Raw genomic sequence first — 20,216 nt, 5'->3', positions numbered from 1 at the left:
GGCACACACCCAAAAAGGCAAAAAGGCAAAGCTAAGAGAGAAAAAGAGAAAGAAAGAGAGAGAGGATGTGTGTAAAGAAAGAGAGAGAGGGTGTGTGTGTAAGCTAAGGTTTTTTGAGTGAGGATAGCACATATATTGGCTGGTAATTGAAGAAGAAGAAATAAGCTTGTGGTGGTGGTGGTAGTGAATTGGTGATAGGGATAGAGAGTGGGTGACAGACCCACGTGAATGACCCACCACCACCACCACCCCCTTATAGGCCCAAGTGGATGTCTTGGTTGGCTTCATATCAACGCTAACAGCCAAAATAACCCAACCACAACAATAAAACCAACATACCCACAATCACAAAACACTACCCAAAAAAAAAAATAAAGTGAAAAAGGAAAGTTAGGAGGTTAACATCATTAACTCATTTGACAAAGTGAAACCATTTTTCTTGGTTGCCCACTAACCCTAAAAACTTTCCTTCTCTCTTTTTTTTTCTTTCTTTCCTTTGGGTGGCCACTAATACAAGCTAGCCATTCTTTTTTGTTTTTGCTCTCTCTCTCTCTCTCTAATGCTAGTGGTTGTCTCTCTTTCTTTGCAGTTATGAACTTATTTGATGGGTTCATACATGTTAGCAGCTAAAACAATATAGGTAAAAGTTTAGCATAGCATGGTGAGAGAATGAGATGGATCACAAAGAAATTAACAAAGAAAGCCCATCTCTTCTCTCTAACCACACCACTACAACAACTAATACTACTACAATCAAAGAAGACTCTCCAAGAAAACCATTTGCTAGTGGTGGTGGCAGTGGTGTTGTTGTTGGTGGTAGTAGTGATAGGTTGAAAAGAGATGAGTGGAGTGAAGGAGCGGTTTCAAGCTTGCTTGAAGCCTATGAAAACAAATGGGTTCTCAGAAACCGAGCTAAACTGAAGGGTCATGATTGGGAAGATGTTGCTCGCCATGTTTCGTCGCGTGGCAATTCTACAAAGTCGCCTAAGACACAGACACAGTGCAAGAACAAGATTGAATCCATGAAGAAAAGGTACAGGTCTGAGTCTGCCACTGCTGATGCCTCTTCATGGCCACTATATCCACGTCTTGACCTTTTGTTGCGTGGAAATGGACCAGTTCAAGCTCTACAACCACCGCCGCCACCGCCTCCGCCACCACCTCCTCCGGTTAATCCTCCTTTAATGTTATTAGAGCCGTCACCGGTAGTAGTGTTGCAACCACAACCAGCAGCAGCAGCCGCTCCAGTTCCTCCACAAGTTGGGGTCACTCAAAACTCTCATGGATCCAATGGTGTTGATAGGTTGGCTAAGGTCTGTGATACTGCTAATGCTTTTTCTTTTTTGTCAATTCTAGTTGTAACATGTAACTCTCACTTTATTCTTTCTTTCAGATATATATAAACCATTTCTAGCCATTGGGCTACTAAACTGGTTTCTCTTGTCTTATGATTTGTTCACTGTAGTGCATGAGAAACTGATTGATGTTTTTCATGACTTTTTGAAATTGTCAGAGAATTGCATCTCATATCTTATCAGATTTATGTACCACTTCCCATTATCTAGAATCTTTTTTCCCCCCAATTTACATTTCATTTTGATTACTAGAATAACTTTCATTCTCTTACTGGAAAACCCAAAAAGAAAAAGAAAAAGGATAGTATCATTTTTTTTTCCTAATATATAGGAAAGGATAGCATCATTGTTTGTAAATATGGCAAGATCACTAATAAATTACATATTTCTCAAAATTTAAGTAGTTAGGAAATGTTCATTTAATCATAATTCTGACATTCCTTTTACAAAATGGAGGGTTGGAACTCCACATCACTTTATTTAATATCATGATAAAATAACAATTGTCTCAAATTAAAACTTAAATAGTCAAGAAATAACAAATTTAATCGATGAACCATAATTCTAAGAATCACTATTAAGTAAACATGTGTTATTCTTCCAAGTAGTAGCTTGTAAACATGCTATAGCTCTAGGAATATGAAAATACAACTCATGTTGATTGAAGTGTTGGTAAGTTTATTAAAATACATTGTTTCATGTTTGACAGGAGGATGGAGTAGGAACCAAATTATCTGACCAAGTATCTGACAAGAATCATTTGGAGACAGATAGTAGCACACCAGCCCTTTATAATAGTGACAAGGACAAGTTAAGGTCCAAAAAAATGAAGATGAAAATGGAAAAGAAGAAGAGGAGAAGAAGAGAAGAATTGGAGATAGCTGAGAGCATACGATGGCTAGCAGAAGTAGTGGTGAGATCAGAGCAAACAAGGATGGACACCATGAGGGAAATAGAGAGGATGAGAGTAGAAGCGGAGGCAAAGAGAGGAGAAATGGATCTTAAGAGGACAGAAATTCTTGCTAATACTCAATTGGAGATTGCTAGGCTCTTTGCAGGCATTGGCAAAGGTGTTGATTCTTCATTAAGGATTGGAAGAAGTTGAGATGATAATTGGAAGCTAATTATTATATGTATAGGCTTGTGTTTTAACACTGAAAAGGGAAAAGGAAACTTTTGGAGAAGAAAGTCTTGAGGGAGATTTAGCTAGTACTAATGGGACTAGTGTTTTAATTATTAAGAATCATATGGTAGGTAAAATAACATCTCTATTTCATTGTACTATTGTTCTCTTTCTCTAAGTAATGCAGTGTTTCTACACAGAAATTGAAGTACATGTTATTAACTTCATAATTAATGATTTTTAAGCACAATGACATATGATTATGATCATGGATATGCACTAAGAGTGTAGAACAAAAGTACATTGTATCATTAAGAGTGTTTCACTTTCTGTTACACTAATTACAATATGTTATGTATTTAGCCCCCTTTTTTGTTAACTTAGAAGGAGATAACAAAAAAACAAATGAATGTCATAAACTGTGGTTGGTAAAGCGTACATCAGAACAGATACATTGTTCGGATGTTTATTTATAGTACTATACATTCAATATATACCCAAATTTGTGTATTGATTACCAATAAATGGTCTTGTGTTACTGTGCTCCCAATTTTAAAGAAAATTGATTTCCCATTAATGAACTTTTTAATTCATTTCAAAGATTCGTTTCTTCAACCGGCTACATAAAGTATCACAGTTCAGACCTAAAGGAAAATAAGTTCCAGGTCAACTTTGATATTCATTAAGGCTTAGCACTTGGAAGATTTACAATAATTGGGCTTCAATAATTGCAAATGAATATGATTGTCACTTTTTTGTAGTCTAAGGTTTAAGTTGAACTACTATACTCTAAGTCAAGATCATATGCAACGAAATTAAGGTTTTGAGTTCAACCACTCTAAGTCAAGATCATATGCAACGTAATTGAGGTTTAATTATCTTTAATCACTCTTAGTCAAGATCATATGCAATGCCATTATAACAACGTTCAGCTCACCAGACAAGAAAACCTCAAATTTATGAGAATTACTCACACTTATGGGAAACCTCCATATAGAAGGGAGAACTTCCCCTTCCCCTGTAGGAGTGAATAATTTCTTCTACTTTAATACAAATATAAGTATACTATCTTTTTTTTCTCTCTCTTTTTCCCTTATTAATTAATTGAGAATGAGAAATGGATAAAATGTTATATTGGTATGAGCGTCTAGTCCACTTCAAAAGGAATACATTATACATTTCCCTTCAAGCTATAGCTTGAACACATAGAACTAACATCCTTCTAAGTTAAGGAGGCTTGAACACATATAAAACTAACATCCTCACTGCTTAACTTAGGTGTATATTAGTGAAGTTATTGAAATATATGTGCTTGTGTGTTTGGGCGCATTCAAGTATGTTTATGTATATAACTAGGATTGGATCCAAGAATTGATTTTAGAGGAGGCAAAATGTATACACATATGCATGTGTGAACTTGAACATATATCTACTTGCCACCAATAATATGAAATATAAAAAGTCATTTAGCTGTATATTAAGCAATATTTTAATGTAAAAAATCCCCACTAAACCATAGCATGTTCATTATTTTGTTTATCTTTAAGGATTTTTTTGCATAAATAAATCATTTTCTATTTTTTTTTTTTCACTTTCAAAATATGTCTAAATTTTTTTGCTTGTTACAAAATTTTTATAAAGGAGGATAAATTGTTACTGTAGGGTTAGGATTTGTGACCCAAGCCCAAAAACAATAAATTTATAGAGTGTGGATGATAGAGATAGGTTAACTATGGAGCTTACAACGGTTGATCACAGCATGTAAGTATAAACCAACATAAAAGTACATGTAAAGACCAAGTAAGTTCAAGTTCGAAGAGACTTATGATAAATTGAATACAGGTTACAATTTTTTTTTGTTACAGTTAGACCTCATTTTCTTTCTTTTAGGAGCCATTCTTCTTTATATAGCATCCTCCCCCATCATCCCGATCGTCCACTTATTCTTCATCCAGCTCCCTACTTGAGTATATTGTTAGGACGTTGTGGTACGGGGCACACAATTACAACTGAAGTAGAAATGAGAAAAATGAAAAATAATGAACACCAAAATTTTACGTGGAAAACTCCCAAATAAATTAGGAGAAAAACCACGGACAAATTGTTGAAGGATTTCACTATTGCAAAAGGATTACAACAATTTCTCTCTAAAAAAGGAGAGCACAAATGACAATACTCTCTCTTATAATAGGAGAAAATACACTCTTTCTAATAAAGGAAAAACAATATTTAGGAGAAACCTCACTTTTGTTCTCTCTAAAGTCTCTCTCTCTTTTTCACCCAAAATAGGATTTTGCCTTCAAAAATTGGGATTGAAATTATGAAGACAAAAGACATGTATATATAGAGAAGAGAGGCGGTGAAGATGGCGGTGAAGTTAATGTGAATACAAGCTATTTTACAGCTTGATATACAATCAGAATTCTCCACCGTCTTTGACTTCAAAGACTTAATATAGAAGCTTAATTGCTTCTTATCCTTTTGGTCAACAAAAGTGGCTTTACCGCCACATATCTCCCACTTAAAGTCACTTTTGTAATCCTTTTATCCTTTCTAGACTTGCCATCTTCATGCTGCTTACATTTCTGCCAGGCCAATAGATGATCGACACCAAGTAAATTTGTCATTGTTGATAGGCTTTGTTAACATATCAGCTAGGTTGTCTTTGGTATGGATTTTATGTATATCCACACTTCCTTCTTCCACCTTCTCACGAACAAAGTGATACTGAACTCGTATGTGCTTTGTCTTCGAATGAAATGCTGGATTCTTTGCTAGATGCAAAGCGCTCTGACTATCACAAAATAGAGCAATTTTCTCTTGTTTGTGTCCAAGCTCCTCCAGTAGCATTTGCAACCATATTGCCTCTTTGCTAGCTTGTGTAGCTGCAACATATTCTGCCTCCGTTGTAGAAGTAGCCACGATAGACTGCAATTTTGAAACCCAGCTTACAGCTCCTTTAGCAAGAGTAAATACATAACCTGAGGTGGACTTGCTCTTATCAAGATCACCTGCATAATCTGAATCAACATAGCCTCTAACAATAAAATCTGATCCTCCATAACATAATGCAACATTTGAGGTACCCTTGACATATCTCAGGATCCTCTTTACAGCACTCCAATGCTCTTTACCAGGATTCGCCATGTATCGACTAACCACTCCTACTGCTTGTGCAATGTCTGGTCTTGTGCAAACCATAGCGAACATTAAGCTAACCACTGCTGATGCGTACGGTACTCGAGACATTTCTATCTTCTCTGCTTCGTTGCTAGGACTCATACTTGAGGATAACTTGAAATTAATAGGAAGAGGGGTAGAAATTGGCTTACAATCTTGCATGTTGAAGCGCCGCAAGATTTTCTTCAAATAATTTTTCTGAGAAAGCCATATCTTCCTATTATCTCTGTCTCGGTATATTTGCATCCCTAGAATCTTGTTTGCCGGTCCCAAGTCCTTCATTTCAAACTCCCTAGCCAATTGTGCCTTTAAGTCTGTAATACGATCTTTGTTGGGGCCTGCTACCAACATGTCGTCAACATACAACAACAGAATAATGAAATTACCATCACCAAATCTCTTGTAGTAAACACAAGGATCTGAACTATGTCTGTTGTATCCAAGGCTCATGATGAAGGAATCAAATCTCTTGTACCAACATCTCGGCGCCTGTTTGAGACCGTATAGAGATTTGTTCAACCTGCAAACCAAGTTCTCTTTTCCTTTTTCTTCAAAACCTTCTGGTTGGAGCATGTAAATCTCTTCTTCAAGTTCTCCATGAAGAAATGCAGTTTTCACATCCAACTGCTCTAAGTACAAGTCAAAGTAGCACACATCGCCAGGACTACGCGAACAGTTGTGAGTCAAACAACAGGAGAGAATATTTCGTTGAAGTCTATACCTTCTTTCTGAGCGAAACCTTTCACCACCAATCTAGCACGATACCGCTCCACTTAGTCATTGCCATCTAGTTTGATCTTGTAAACCCATTTATTCCCAATGGCCTTCCTTCCTTGTGGTAGTGGAACAAGATCCATGTCTTGTTTTTATGGAGAGCTTCAATTTCTTCTTGCATTGCTGCCATCCACAGAGAAGCTTCTTGGCTTTTTGTAGCCTCTTAAAAAGTTGACGGCTCTCCATCCTCTGTTAGTAGACAGTATGCGACATTTCCCTCCATGATGTACTCTGAGTGCCAAGCTGGTTCTCTTCTTCCCGAGTTGACCGTCGAACTTGTGGAGTTGAAAACTCAGCTTGCTCTTGTTCTTCGTGTTCTGGTGCTGCTTCAGAAGAATCTGGAACTTCTTATTCTTGTCTTTCTTCAACTTGAACTATAGTAGTCTCTGGTTTTTCTTTTGAAGTGTTATCATTTTCTTTCCCTTGTACCTTATCTTCTATAAATATCACATCTCTGCTGATAATCACCTTGTGGGCAGTGGGATCCCACAGGCGGTACCCCTTAACTCCATCAGCATACCCTAAGAAAATGCATTTTCTGGATTTTGGATCCAGCTTTGATGTTTCTTGGGCGTTGTACATAACGTAAACAGGACTTCCGAATGTATGTAAGTGAGAATAATCAGCTGGCTTACCAGTCCACATCTCCATCGGCGTTTTCAGATCAATTGTAGTTGATGGTGACCGATTGATCACATAACAGGCGGTCTTGACTGCTTCTGCCCAAAATGAGTTGGCCATCCCCGCAGTTCTCAACATTGCTCTTGTTCGTTCTAACAAGGTTCTGTTCATCCGCTCTGCTACTCCATTTTGTTGTGGAGTGTACGCCACCGTGAGCTGCCTTTTGATACCTTTTTGTTGACAGAAGTTATCAAATTCATTACTGGTATATTCTCCTCCATTGTCTGTCCTTAAGCACTTGATCTTCTTTTCAGATTCAAGTTCAACCCGCGCTTTGAATATTTTGAAAACTGGAAATACGTCCGCCTTATTTTTTATTGGATACACCCAACATCGCCTGGAGTAATCGTCAATAAAAGACACAAAGTATTTTGCTCCTCCTAGGGACAAAACTGGTGCTTGCCAAACATCAGAATGGATTAATTCTAAGATAGCTTTGCTTCTAGCATTAGAACTGCTGAACTTTAATCTGTGCTGCTTACTAATAACACAATGCTCACAAAAGGGTAATGATACCTTTTTGAGCCCTGGAAGAAGCTTTTGTTCAGCAAGAATCTTCAAACCTCGTTCCAACATGTGGCCAAGCTTACGATGCCACATCAGTGTTAATTCTTCTGCCGAACTTGACAACGCAGTGGATGCTTCTCCTTCTTGTTGTGTTTCTCCTTTAAGCATGTACAAATTTGCCGCTATCTTTTCCGCTTTCATCATTACAAGCGCGCCTTTAACTATTTTCATGATCCCATCTTGAATATGGGTTTTACACCCACTATTATCTAATTGTCCTAAAGATAATAGATTTTTCTTTAGGCCTTTCACATGTCGTACCTCTTGGATGATGCAAACTGTCCCATCAAACATCTTTAATTTGATGGTACCAATACCAGCAATCTCCAAGGCATGATCGTCTCCCATGAACACAGATCCTCCTGGGATGGGTTCATATTGATGGAACCATTCTCTCCGGGGAGTCATATGCCATGTTGCTCCTGAGTCCATAAGCCAGACATCAGCAAATCTTCTTCTACCTTCAGTAGCAGTTGTTGCCTCACTGTATAAAATTTCACCATCATTTGAGGTGCTTGCTACACAACCCTGAGCTTTTGATGACTCAGGACCTTTTCCTGTGGCTTCTTCTTTCTTCTTGAGATGCCAACACTCCCTTTTGTAGTGCCCTTTCTTGCCACAGTGATGACACTTGACATTTTTCTTACTTCTGGATTTTGATCTACTCTGATTTTGACTCCCACTGGGGCCACGTTCCGTTGATCTCCCTCTCATTATTGTTAAAGCTTCGGCTTGCTGTGAGCCTCCCGATCTATCTTCTTTACCCTTGCGCCGACTTTCTTCTTCAAGAACGGCAGCTGCAATATCATCGAAGACTAGAACTTCAATGTTGTTGGTTAAGTTGATGATGAGTTGATCATACGAATCAGGTAGACTTTGAAGTAGAATTTCAGCACGTTCACTCGTCTCTATGTTATGCTCCATTGCTGTGAGCTGTGAAAATAAAGTGTTGAGGGTGTTGATGTGGTCAGTCACCATTGTTGACTCCATCATCCGAAGGGTGTAAAGTTTTCTTCTCAAGAAAATTTTGTTGTGTAGTGATTTGGCCTCGTACAATTTAGTCAGAGTATCCCATATCTCTTTTGCTGTCTTTTTCTCCGCCACACTTGACAATACTCCATCAGCTAGTGCTAGGTGCAAATTAGCAATAGCATTGCCATCCATCTCGTTCCACTTGCCGTTGTCAGTGATCTCATCGGGCCTTTCTCCAATTGCCGCCAAGCAGTTATCTTTCCTCAAAACTGCTTTTATTCTCATTTTCCACAGTGAGAAATTATTCCCATTGAACTTCTCTATTTCGTACTTCGTCGCCATTATTGAAGATGCCTCTTTTCCACTAACTGGATCTGACCGTAGCACGAAAACTAGCTATAAACCTGGCGCTCTGATACCACTGTTAGGACGTTGTGGTACGGGGCACACAATTACAACTGAAGTAGAAATGAGAAAAATGAAAAATAATGAACACCAAAATTTTACGTGGAAAACTCCCAAATAAATTAGGAGAAAAACCACGGGCAAATTGTAGAAGGATTTCACTATTGCAAAAGGATTACAACAATTTCTCTCTAAAAAAGGAGAGCACAAATGACAATACTCTCTCTTATAATAGGAGAAAATGCACTCTCTCTAATAAAGGAAAAACAATATTTAGGAGAAACCTCACTTTTGTTCTCTCTAAAGTCTCTCTCTCTTTTTCACCCAAAATAGGATTTTGCCTTCAAAAATTGGGATTGAAATTATGAAGACAAAAGACATGTATATATAAAGGAGAGAGGCGGTGAAGATGGCGGTGAAGTTAATGTGAATACAAGCTGTTTTACAGCTTGATATACAATCAGAATTCTCCACCGTCTTTGACTTCAAAGACTTAATATAGAAGCTTAATTGCTTCTTATCCTTTTGGTCAACAAAAGTGGCTTTACCGCCACATATATGTCATGTCATGTATCTCTCTCAGCTTTTGTGAATGTCGGTAGCTGAAGTTGTACTGTTCAGGGGTCTTCTCCACATAAATGCGGCCGGAAAAGTTGTTGTAGTGCATTTAATACAGTGGTGGCAGCTTTTTCTTTTAGATATTTCCCATTCTCATTATCTCCAGGCGTGTCCAAAGTTTATTTAGACTACTGAAGTCACTAGTAAGCTCATTTGAACCCTACAGATATTTATATGACCCAGAATCTTTACACCCAAGAATAATGATCTCTTCGGAACACTAATTCTCTCTTCAGACGGAGTCTCTTCGTTCTCATGTATCTTTCTTTCACGCGAAGTATCCCTCGACAATTTTAGCCTCTTCGGACCTACAATAACCTTCACACTGGGCTTTAGGCCCACTGCATATGGTTGGGCCTTTCCCCACCACAGTTACATTAAGAATTTGAGGTTGGTTATAGATCATCATAATCCGTGTATTTCTAAAAAAATTTGAGATCACATGCCCCCCGCCCCCCCTTTTTGCTCCACTTATGATTTTCTATGTCAAATTACATATTTAATACTTGTAATTGTCATAAACTGATTTTCAAAATTTTCATGTTAATGAAGTGTACGGATTTTTATTTAGAAACTCAAACCAAGAAGAAAAAAGAAAGATCCTCCTTTAGAAGCAAAATTTATTTTTGTGAGGGGTGAACACTGACTTGATTCGAGGACCAAAACCCAAAAGTTAAATCTGAGGAATGTGCCCAACCTAAGGTATGATTATAAATGAAATAGCCTACAGGTTGAGAGAAACCAACTGGGCTTACAATCATGGAAATCCGAGATAACGACCTTCTTGAGGACCATAATTGAGGTGACCCCTTAAACCCATTTTTTTTCGAGGTCATAAAGGTACCCCGGATAGTAACTTCCTCCCTCATGTAGAACCACTCATCTTCCACATCTTCCCTAAGGGACACGATGAAGAAAATGCAAAATCTAATGAAATATTCACCTCCACATTAATGAGACCCCCTACCTAAAGTCAACCACATTAAATGCTAAATGATTGGCCCGAACTGTGAAAACACTCCCAAAAGTCCATTTTCATGATCAAGAAATGGCAAAGTGGAGTGCTGATGGAACAAATATCCCTCCAAATCTAGTTGGGAGCTGGATAGCTGGAGGAAGAGGGAAAATGGCTATAAAAGGAGGAGAAGGGCAACAGGAGAAGGGATTTAGAAAAATAAAGAGAGAAAGTCTGAGCAAGAACTAGAGAGAAAGTGAGTATTTTTCTTATGCATTTGCTTCCTTATATCTTTCTTCTATACCTCGGGAACATTGTTTCCATATATATGAAAAATTAATTTTGCTTATATCTGTCTTCAATCAACTGCATATTCTTTCCATTGTGGATCTTTTTCCCTTCTTTTAGAAAATAGTTGTATAGATCAAGAATATTTGTGGTTGAGTTAGTATAGAGTGTTTTAGACTCCCACAATTTCTAAAAGTTTGAGTACACCCATTTCATATTTCTGATCAGTCTACAAATTCTTTTTTTTCTTTTTTTATGAAAGATCAGTCTATAAATTATATACCTTATATATATTATGAATCAAAAACTACCTCATAATATATTTTTTATTGGTGAGCTAGTTAGTCCCTTGCCTTCACGGACTGCCTAGCTAACTAAATCTCTCTCTCTCTCTCTCTCTCTCTCTCTCTCTCTCTATATATATATATATATATTATATCCAGTCCCAAATTTTCGCTCATTACGCTCAACAAGAAACCACAATACACATAGTATGAGATTTTAGTTGGGTCCATTAAATTGGGCTATCTTTTGCTGAATATCTTATGTCACAATTCTTCCAACAACCATTATATATACCAATGGCTCCAAGAATCTAATAGGCTCATAACCCAGCGGAACTTGACCCAAGCTTTTTCTTGAAACGTAATTTTCACCTTAGATAGCTGGTGCCTTCGTCTGGCTTGCACATAATGCTCTAATATTCTTCCAAGAGTCTCAAACTATTCCTAAAACCATCTTTCAAACCATCGAAATTAGTTCTTTCAATTCTTCTGGGTTCACACATTTTGTTACAATTTGATGATATAATTAATTTTGATAAATGAACTATCATTTTTAGATGGATTTACAATTTTTTCTTCGCCACTTAAAATCAACAGTATCAAAGTTATTATAGTACATAAAAGTTATGTCTATCGACTTTTTCTTCTTGTTTTCCTCGCCAACCCATACCACAAAGTCACAGACTACCAATTGTTAGAACATTGTCTTACTTTTTTAAAATTAAACAAATGGGAGTGTCCAAGGTGATACGGGAATTACAAGAGCTAGGGTCTCATTCTTACAAATAATTTCTCCCCATGATTCCTTTTGAGAGAGAGAGAGTGGTGGTATGGTATGATTGGTAATTTGGTATCTCTTATGATGTGTTGGTGAGGAGATCAAATCCCAGTTCCAAGTAGGAATACAAATCTCCTAAGAGCCAAACAGAACAACACTATCCACTACCTAGATTTTGCTGTACTTCAAACAAAACCCATACGCAGAGTCAATCCTTTGAAAGTTAAACCTTAAAAAACCCCTTCCCCTCCAAATCCCTCTCTCTCTCTCTCTCTCTCTCTCCCAAATAGCTAAAAATGGCTCTTCTCCAAATCCACACACCTGCTCATAGCATAGCCACCACCCTCTCCCCCATTCTCTCCTTTCATTCCTCAACACCTCCTCCTCCTCTTCACCTTTCTCTTCCTCACTCCTTGAAATCCCACCACAAAAACTCACTCTTTTCCACCACCAAGACCACACCTTTCTCACTCTCAACACACCCAACAAGGTTGCTTTGCCAACCCCCTCAGGGCACACATGTTAGAGAAAACTATCTTGTGGTATGTGTCCCACACAAACTCTCATTGACATTGTCATTACCTATTATAAGTTGCTGTGTTCTTGTAAATTTGCTTTTGTTTTGTGGGTTCAGCATGATTTCTTTGAAAATGTTGGAAAAAACAAGAAAAGTTAAAGAATTTTGATAAATTCAATTCTGGGTTTTAGTTTACGGTATAGATTCTTTTGGAAGCAAAATTGGGTTTGAAATTTTTAAATCTTTTTCCATATTTTAATGTCAATGTTGTCTGGGCATCCAGATTGAGCTTGAAGTTTAATGCATATGTTTGTTGTATTGGGTGAGCAGAAGAAGTTGTCAGCTCAGGAGGTTCAGGAGCTGGTAAAGGGAGAAAGGAGTGTACCCCTTATCATTGATTTCTATGCAACATGGTGTGGACCCTGTATTTTGATGGCCCAAGAACTCGAAATGGTAGTGTTCGATATCTGCATTATAATATTTAAGGCAATTCTAATAGTAGCTCTAGTGCTGTGCTTGCAATTTAAAGTGTTAACATATATTAACTGCTCATGCTTTTTTAATTGTAATTCAAACTAGTCATGGTATAGATATCCCCCTTTACGCTTAACCTGCCTGAGGCTCTATAGATGGCTTTGATGGAGATATAATTTGTAGGGAAAATTATAGTTTATGCACATGAGGTATACTCTGCTAATATCAATTACATCTGCCATTAAAGATTTCTATATAGTCAACAACCATAAACACATGTGCACCACAGCTGGGAATTTTTCTTTTTCCTAAATCACAGGACATTAAAGTACTAATTTACTAATTGAAAAATGGATGAAGTGTCATATTTCTACAAGCACATTATTTGTGTACGCGTGTTTTTTAATTAAAGTTTGAAGGAGATTAGTAGAACAAATTTCAAGAAGGTAAAGTGTAACTTATTAAACCATACGTTTGGCACCATATATTATAGGTAGAAAAAGTGTAGTTTCCCTTAACTTTGTAATGTGAAGAGACCTAGGAGAAAAGAAGGTGGGGTAGGGGCTACAGTGAGACTATATGACACGTTTATACCATTTTTTAAGAGTTAGTAGTTCCTAACTAACTCATATGGTCTTTTTGAATATTGTAAGAGTTGTACATTTGGTAGATTGGTTGGAAATCATGATACTGAGATGGTTGTGTAATTAATTAATTCAACCAGTTGAAAGGAGCGTATGGGCGGACCATGTTCAACCAGAGTTAAGTCATGTTGACTCTGTCATGTGAACTGAGGTTGATCAGTTTTATCTTCTCAAATTCTTGGATTAGGTGCTTCAGTTGATGGCTTTGATATATCTAGGTGATCATTTAACAATTTGACTGGCTGGTATACCTACTTCTTTGAACAATGGGTTATGCCTCTTGGAGAATTATCAAAATAGGTAACTCATTAGCTGGTTTTGGAGCAGTTATGCTTTGGTTCCTTTTTGTGATTTGCTTCCGGTCTCCAAACAATTATATTTTAATGCTGTTAGACTTATTTTCACGTGATTTGACTTGTTTTGGAGCAGCATTGGTGTGTCGGACTATGTCCAATATTTAATAGTTAAGATGCCTTACCTCAGCTATGCATGAGCTGGTTTGAAAATCATTGACAGAAATAGGATTCTTGTTGGAGTTGCTGATGAATAGCATTTTGAGAATTGTATATTATAGATTCTCAGTTTTCACAGTGAAGGAATTTTTCATATATCTCTTCATTTGTAGAGACTGTTATTTATAAATTTTCACTTCTTCACTTATTTAAATTGGGTTCATATTCTATCTCCATAGCACAGTGCTTCTCATGTGATCTTTTTCACTCTGTGAATTTTACAAGGCCATGTATTGGACCACAATTTGGTAGCTCTCTTGAGTATTTGGGATGAGCAGTTGTGTACAGATTTAGGAACACAAAAAAGAGATACCCTGTAAATATTTTATATACTTTATCAGGATAAATTTTTTTTTCCTTGCCGATGTCCCTTGACCTGTTAGTTTCAACAACTTCTGCATCATGCCAGCTGACTGCAGTTGGTTGGGTTGTAAATTCATCCAAACTTCTGTATAAAACTTAAGCAGGACTTAATCTGCTCTTCTTGAGCTGCATTACTCAAAAAATATAAATTGCAAGTTTTTTTAAAAAATAATAATAAATTGATTATGAAGAATTGACCATATTTCATGCTTCCTTTTCAAATGGTCAATGAAAATCACTTCAACAGAGGAAAAAATCTTGGAAAGATCATTGCTTTGGATTTTTTTTTTCTATGGGGATATTGACTTATGATACTGATGTGAATATGTTTTGTCATCGGAGAATTTACGCTTTTACATAATCTTATCTCAAGGAGGCATGGCTAGCCTGTTTATTTCGTAGAAAGCAGTCTGATGAACAACAAAAAACGAAGTTATCTTCTATTTTGGATTTAAGAATTTGTTGTGGGCAGTATTAAACTTGTTACGCTGTGAGCACAAAGTCTCTGCATGTCTGCTTGATCATTCCTAGGATCTCTACTTCAAAATGATGACTTAGTGTTGTCTAGGATTAGTAGTGTTGTCTAGGATTAGTAGATGCTGGGAAAGGAATAAAAAATTCTGTTTTGATTCAAACAACTTATTTTTACATGTTAATTCTGATTTATATCAATTCCAGGTTAGGCTGTACACATTAGCCTTCTCCCTTGTGATGCAAATTTATGTTCTATGAAGTGATATTCTGTTTCACTAGCAGCTTTTATAAACCTCTTTGTTTGACAAGCTTATCAGGGCTGTTGATAGACTAATTTTCTTAATTTGATAAACAAACTGATAAGATTTGTCATCAGGTTGCTTTTGATTTCAATGAATTTGGAAATAGACAATCACCATTTAGTAATAGAAGCAAAATTGCCAAGTTTGGAATTCACCAGCATTGGAATTTTAAGTCAAAACCAATGCTGCACGAACAGATGTTTCCTGACATGCATTCTGGGGAGAGAGAGAGAGAGAGAGAGAGAGAGAGAGAGAGATGATAGACTAATTTTCTTACTTTGATAAATAAACTGATAAGATTTGACATCAGGTTGCTTTTGATTTCAATGAATTTGGAAATAGACAATCACCATTTAGTAGTAGAAGCAAAATTTTCAAATTTGGAATTTAACAGCATTGGAATTTTATGTCAAAACCAATGTTGCATGAACAGATGTTGCCTGATGTACATGCTGGAGAGAGAGAGAGAGAGAGAGAGAGAGAGAGAGAGAGAGAGAGATGGTAGACTAATTTTCTTAATTTGATTAACAAACTGATAAGATTTGACATCAGGTAGCTTTTGATTTCAATGAATTTGGAAATAGACAATCATTATTTAGTAGTAGAAGCAAAATTGCCAAGTTTGGAATTCAACAGCGTCGGAATTTTAAGTCAAAACCAATGCTGGGGAACAGATGTTGAGAGAGAGAAAGAGAGTCTTAATGTACTTCTTATCATTCAAAATTTAGTTTATCACATATTGTGTGTACGGGTTATTTAGAAATTTTTATAACCAAGATTTTATCCCTTGGGACACAGAAATTTCTTGTTCTAAAATTCATGGATTTTTGTTAAAATATTTATCAAAAGAAGTAATCGTCATGATAGTATGATTTATTCTAGGGTTTGTGATCTCATGACTAATCTTTGCATCTGGATTCTTAATTGCAGCTTGCTGTGGAGTATGCGAACAATGCAGTGATTGTCAAGGTTGATACAGATGATGAGTATGAATTCGCACGGGATATGCAGGTAACCATTTGCTTTTAATTTTTCTTTGCCCCCTGAATTTCTGTAGGTTGCATTGAGAAATTCTTGACAGGAAAGCAGGAATGCCATAGTAATGTTGTGCCTTAATGTCAGAGGATATTTTCTGGATATGTTGGGCTGATGTAATACTGCTATTTATCCAGAGCCATACATGTCATAAATGTTCTCTAGCAATAAGATTTCTGTTGCAATACCAGCACCATAGAATATTATGTTCTGTGAATTTATTGGCATACAACTATAAAGAAAAAAGAAAACTTATTTGAGCTCCTTGTGTCTCAGGTGCGAGGCTTGCCAACACTACTTTTTATCAGTCCAGATCCAAATAAAGAGGCAATCCGGACTGAGGGGCTTATCCCAATACAAATGATGCGGGATATAATTGATAAAGATTTGTGAAGAAGCAGTTGAAACATTAGTTCCCAGCCAAAATAAAGAAAAAGTAAAACATTAGTTTGCGAGCAGACAGATTTGGAGGCCTCTGATTTTTGTGGGTGATGATGGTATGGTGGTATAAGCCTTCCAGTAACTAATTTGAGTTTTTCTATATTACAATTTGTGTAACTGAGATACTGCTTTAGAGTAAAAAAAAATTGTGTAGCTATATGATGTATGATAGATAGGTGGTAGGAACATTTGCATTCAAGAATTTATGTGCATTCTATTAAAAGAGGGGGATGATATATGTCTCAACCTTATTCTGCAAGCAGGCATATCTTGGTGTTAGAAGGTGTGACATATCCTGTTGAGACTTCTAGTTACCTTTTAAAAAAAAAAATTAATTAATTATTAGTTGTAACCCTTGCCGGAAAGCTGCTTGTACTTCTTTAGCATAATACAAAGGGTCAACATTCTGCAAATAAGATGAGACCTAAGTAAACCATGTTGTAGAGGTAAGATGAGGATTCCCATGCTAGGTGAGAGTTCAACTTCAATCCCACTCCTATGGTGTGGATGCATAATAAGATGAGACCTGCACAGATGTGCGGCGAAATCACCAACGGACCGGCATGAAGGACAAGTTTACTTGCAATTGATATAAAGTTGTGCCATTTATAGAGCAGGTCATGTGGCTCTATAGCTACAGCCTAACAGGCCTTGTGTGATCTGCTCATTCCCTGTGTTGGATTATTGCTTCATGCTGCCCAAAACCCATTTTATGATCGAGCCTTTTGTAAGCAAGTTGAAATCCTTGCACTCTAATGTAGAGATTGCAATGCAAAAACCAATAAATGGGATATATCATAGAGTTCGGATTGTTTGATTTATTTATTTAAGATATGATAAAATTTGAACCAATGGTATCTAGTATCTAATTCGATGACAAAAGACTAATAGTTGAGTTAATTAGAATTATTCGTGTTGATTTTAAGATGTGGTTGTGTATATAACTATATATCTTTGTAAAGCAATTGGTAATCGCTAGAGGATTTTATCTCAAATACTTTACGAGCTTCTACATGGATAGATATGAATAAATTTTAGACCTCTGTGTGAAATAGTCTTCGAAATCTACCAAATTTTAAGATGCTATAGTTGGGAGTGGATGACCCAAGTTTGATTTTCCTATATTTTAATTTGTAGAAGCGTATAATTTATTTAACCCATTGAGCCGCATATAAGTTCTTTACTTTTGTGTGCAACTTTGTACAATTCATCAGAAATGTAGGTAAAGTAACAAAATTCTTATTTATGCAAAATATGAAATGAACAATATTCTTGAAATGTCAAGTTAGAATCTCACACTACAAAAAAAGTGGGCCTGTATTGGCGTTCGAAAAATGCTACTAAAAGTCCTAAAAATGCTACTTTAACCCAAAGTGGGCTATAATGATGTCTTCTATCGTGGCATCACAATGTCATTATTGTACCGTAAGTATAGACCTATAGCACATTTTACAAAAACATCACTATTAGGCTATAGCAGTATTTTAAAACGCTACTATAGGTATGTGCCTTTATACTTTAAAAAAAAAAAAACAAAAAACAAAAACAAAAACAAAAAGGGCTGTAGTAATGTTTCAAAACACCACTATAGCCAACAACCACCAACAAAACAAAATTTTGAAACATAAAAATAAATTCTTTCAAATTTTAATTAAACTAAGAAATACAATTTAGAATTAAAACAGAAAAAAACAAAATAAAACAAAATACAAACACAAACTCACAAAATTCAAAATCAAACACAACATGCTCACAATACAAACACAACATGCTACAAAATACAAGAACACAAACCCATAAAATCTATTTCCTTCAATGAAACCAACCCAAATCCAACACCAAATCCATTCAAGGAACATAAAAGCACAAGCTCAAAAACACAAACCCAAATTTAAACATAAGCACAAGATAAGAAATACAATAGCACAAATCTAAGAACACAAACCCAGATTTCAACCTAAGCACAAGATCAGAAACACGAGCACAGATCCAAAAAAATTCAAAATCAAAACCCAAATCCAAATCAAGACATAGACACAAGCATTACTAGAATATCCACTTCATTCAAAATGTTCATCATTTCCTCCATTTTCTTACTAGCCAAACATAAAAGAGCAAAAAGAAGAAGAAAAGAAGCTAGATCTACATACAAAAAAACACAAAGAAGCAATGTTTGTGTGAGAGATAAGGGGAGAGGAAGGGAAAGGGTCTAATTGGTAGTGGCGGCACGGGCAAGGAGGCACGGGTCAGCGATGACATGGGCAAGGAGGGATGGGTTGGCGGCGGCATGGGCAAGGATGGCTAGGTCAGCAGCAGTCAGTGATGAGAGAGTTAGAGAGTTGAGAGATAAGATTGAGAGAATTACTAGTGAGTCAGAGATATTTTTTTCAATTTAAAAAAAAAAAAAAATGTTGTTGGACCTATAGTGGCATTTCAAATGGGCCACTATAGGTCCCTTAATTTTTATTTTCCCTTTGGGTTGGGCTATGGTGGCACTTTCCAAATGCCATTGTAGGCCCTAAACCCTAAACGCCACTGTAGGTCCTTCAACTTTTTTTTTGGTTGGGCTACAGGGGTGTTTGGAAATGCCTCTATAGGCACCTTATTTATTTATTGTGCTAGACACTATAGTTCCTTTTTTTCTTTTTTCTTTTTTCTTTTTTATTTTTTTTATTTTTTATGCTAGACCTATAGTGGCATTTCCAAACGTCGCTATAGGCCCTTGTAAAACCAAGACATATAGTTGCGTTTGAAAAACACTGCTATAGGTCCCTTAAACATTTTTTTTTTTAGTTGGACCTATGGTAATGCTTTCAAACGCCACTACAGGTCTTTGTAAGACCGGGCCTATAGTAGCTTTTTTGAAACACTGTTATAGGCCCTTTCAAACACTGCTATAAACCTAGTGTTTTCAAGCGTTGCTATAGACTCTTTAAAATGCAGTTATTGAAAAATGCCACTATAGGGTACCTATAGTGGCTTTAAAAAAAGAAAAAAAAAAAAAAAAAGGGCACTATAGGCCTTGTTTTTTGTAGTAATGAATTGTGTTAGAGATTGTTGAGGTCCAAAATTACAATAAGGAACTAGGCCCCTTAAAATTAAGAGAGGGCCAGCCCATGAAGAAGAAAGGCTTAGCCCTCAAATAAATAAAGAAGTAAGGAGCTTGGCCTATAGAAGAGAAAATGATAAAATATTGGGTCTTAGGAAGAAAGAGAGACATAAAGGGAGGCTTGAGTCATGGGCTTAAGCAGAAGAAGGTATTCAAGGAAGCCCAACAGGAAGGTAGGTGGGAGCTAGGCCAAGTTACCTAGGATCCACCAATGTTAGAGGAAGGGGATCTTCAGGAAGTGTAGGAAAGAACCAACTGGGACTTGGACAGCTCAGGGAGGCATGCCCATGGGCAAAAGGAACAAAGAAGGCCATGTCCCATTAGCCGCTCACAATTCAGAAGAAAAGTTTTGGGAACAGATGATG

At 36.7% G+C, this 20,216-nt stretch overlaps 2 protein-coding genes across 2 annotated transcripts; both read left to right on the top strand.

Moving 5' to 3' along the window:
- Positions 1–362: 362 nt before the first annotated feature.
- LOC112010896 (trihelix transcription factor ENAP2) lies at positions 363–2,689 on the top strand. Its single transcript, XM_024043274.2, has 2 exons — positions 363–1,313; positions 2,065–2,689. Exons 1-2 carry the CDS (start codon positions 675–677, stop codon positions 2,458–2,460), a joined length of 1,035 nt encoding a protein of 344 aa, XP_023899042.1. The 5' UTR covers positions 363–674; the 3' UTR covers positions 2,461–2,689.
- A 9,303-nt stretch (positions 2,690–11,992) lies between these two features.
- On the top strand, positions 11,993–17,008 carry LOC112010916 (thioredoxin-like protein CITRX, chloroplastic). Its single transcript, XM_024043294.2, has 4 exons — positions 11,993–12,522; positions 12,828–12,950; positions 16,197–16,277; positions 16,578–17,008. Exons 1-4 carry the CDS (start codon positions 12,277–12,279, stop codon positions 16,692–16,694), a joined length of 567 nt encoding a protein of 188 aa, XP_023899062.1. The 5' UTR covers positions 11,993–12,276; the 3' UTR covers positions 16,695–17,008.
- The last annotated feature ends 3,208 nt before the right edge of the window (positions 17,009–20,216 follow it).

The sequence above is a fragment of the Quercus suber genome, unplaced genomic scaffold (genome assembly GCF_002906115.3).
Source record: "Quercus suber isolate HL8 unplaced genomic scaffold, Cork oak 2.0 scaffold_315, whole genome shotgun sequence".
In the NCBI taxonomy this organism is placed as follows: domain Eukaryota; kingdom Viridiplantae; phylum Streptophyta; class Magnoliopsida; order Fagales; family Fagaceae; genus Quercus; species Quercus suber.
This window is presented reverse-complemented; position numbering and strand designations above follow the sequence as displayed.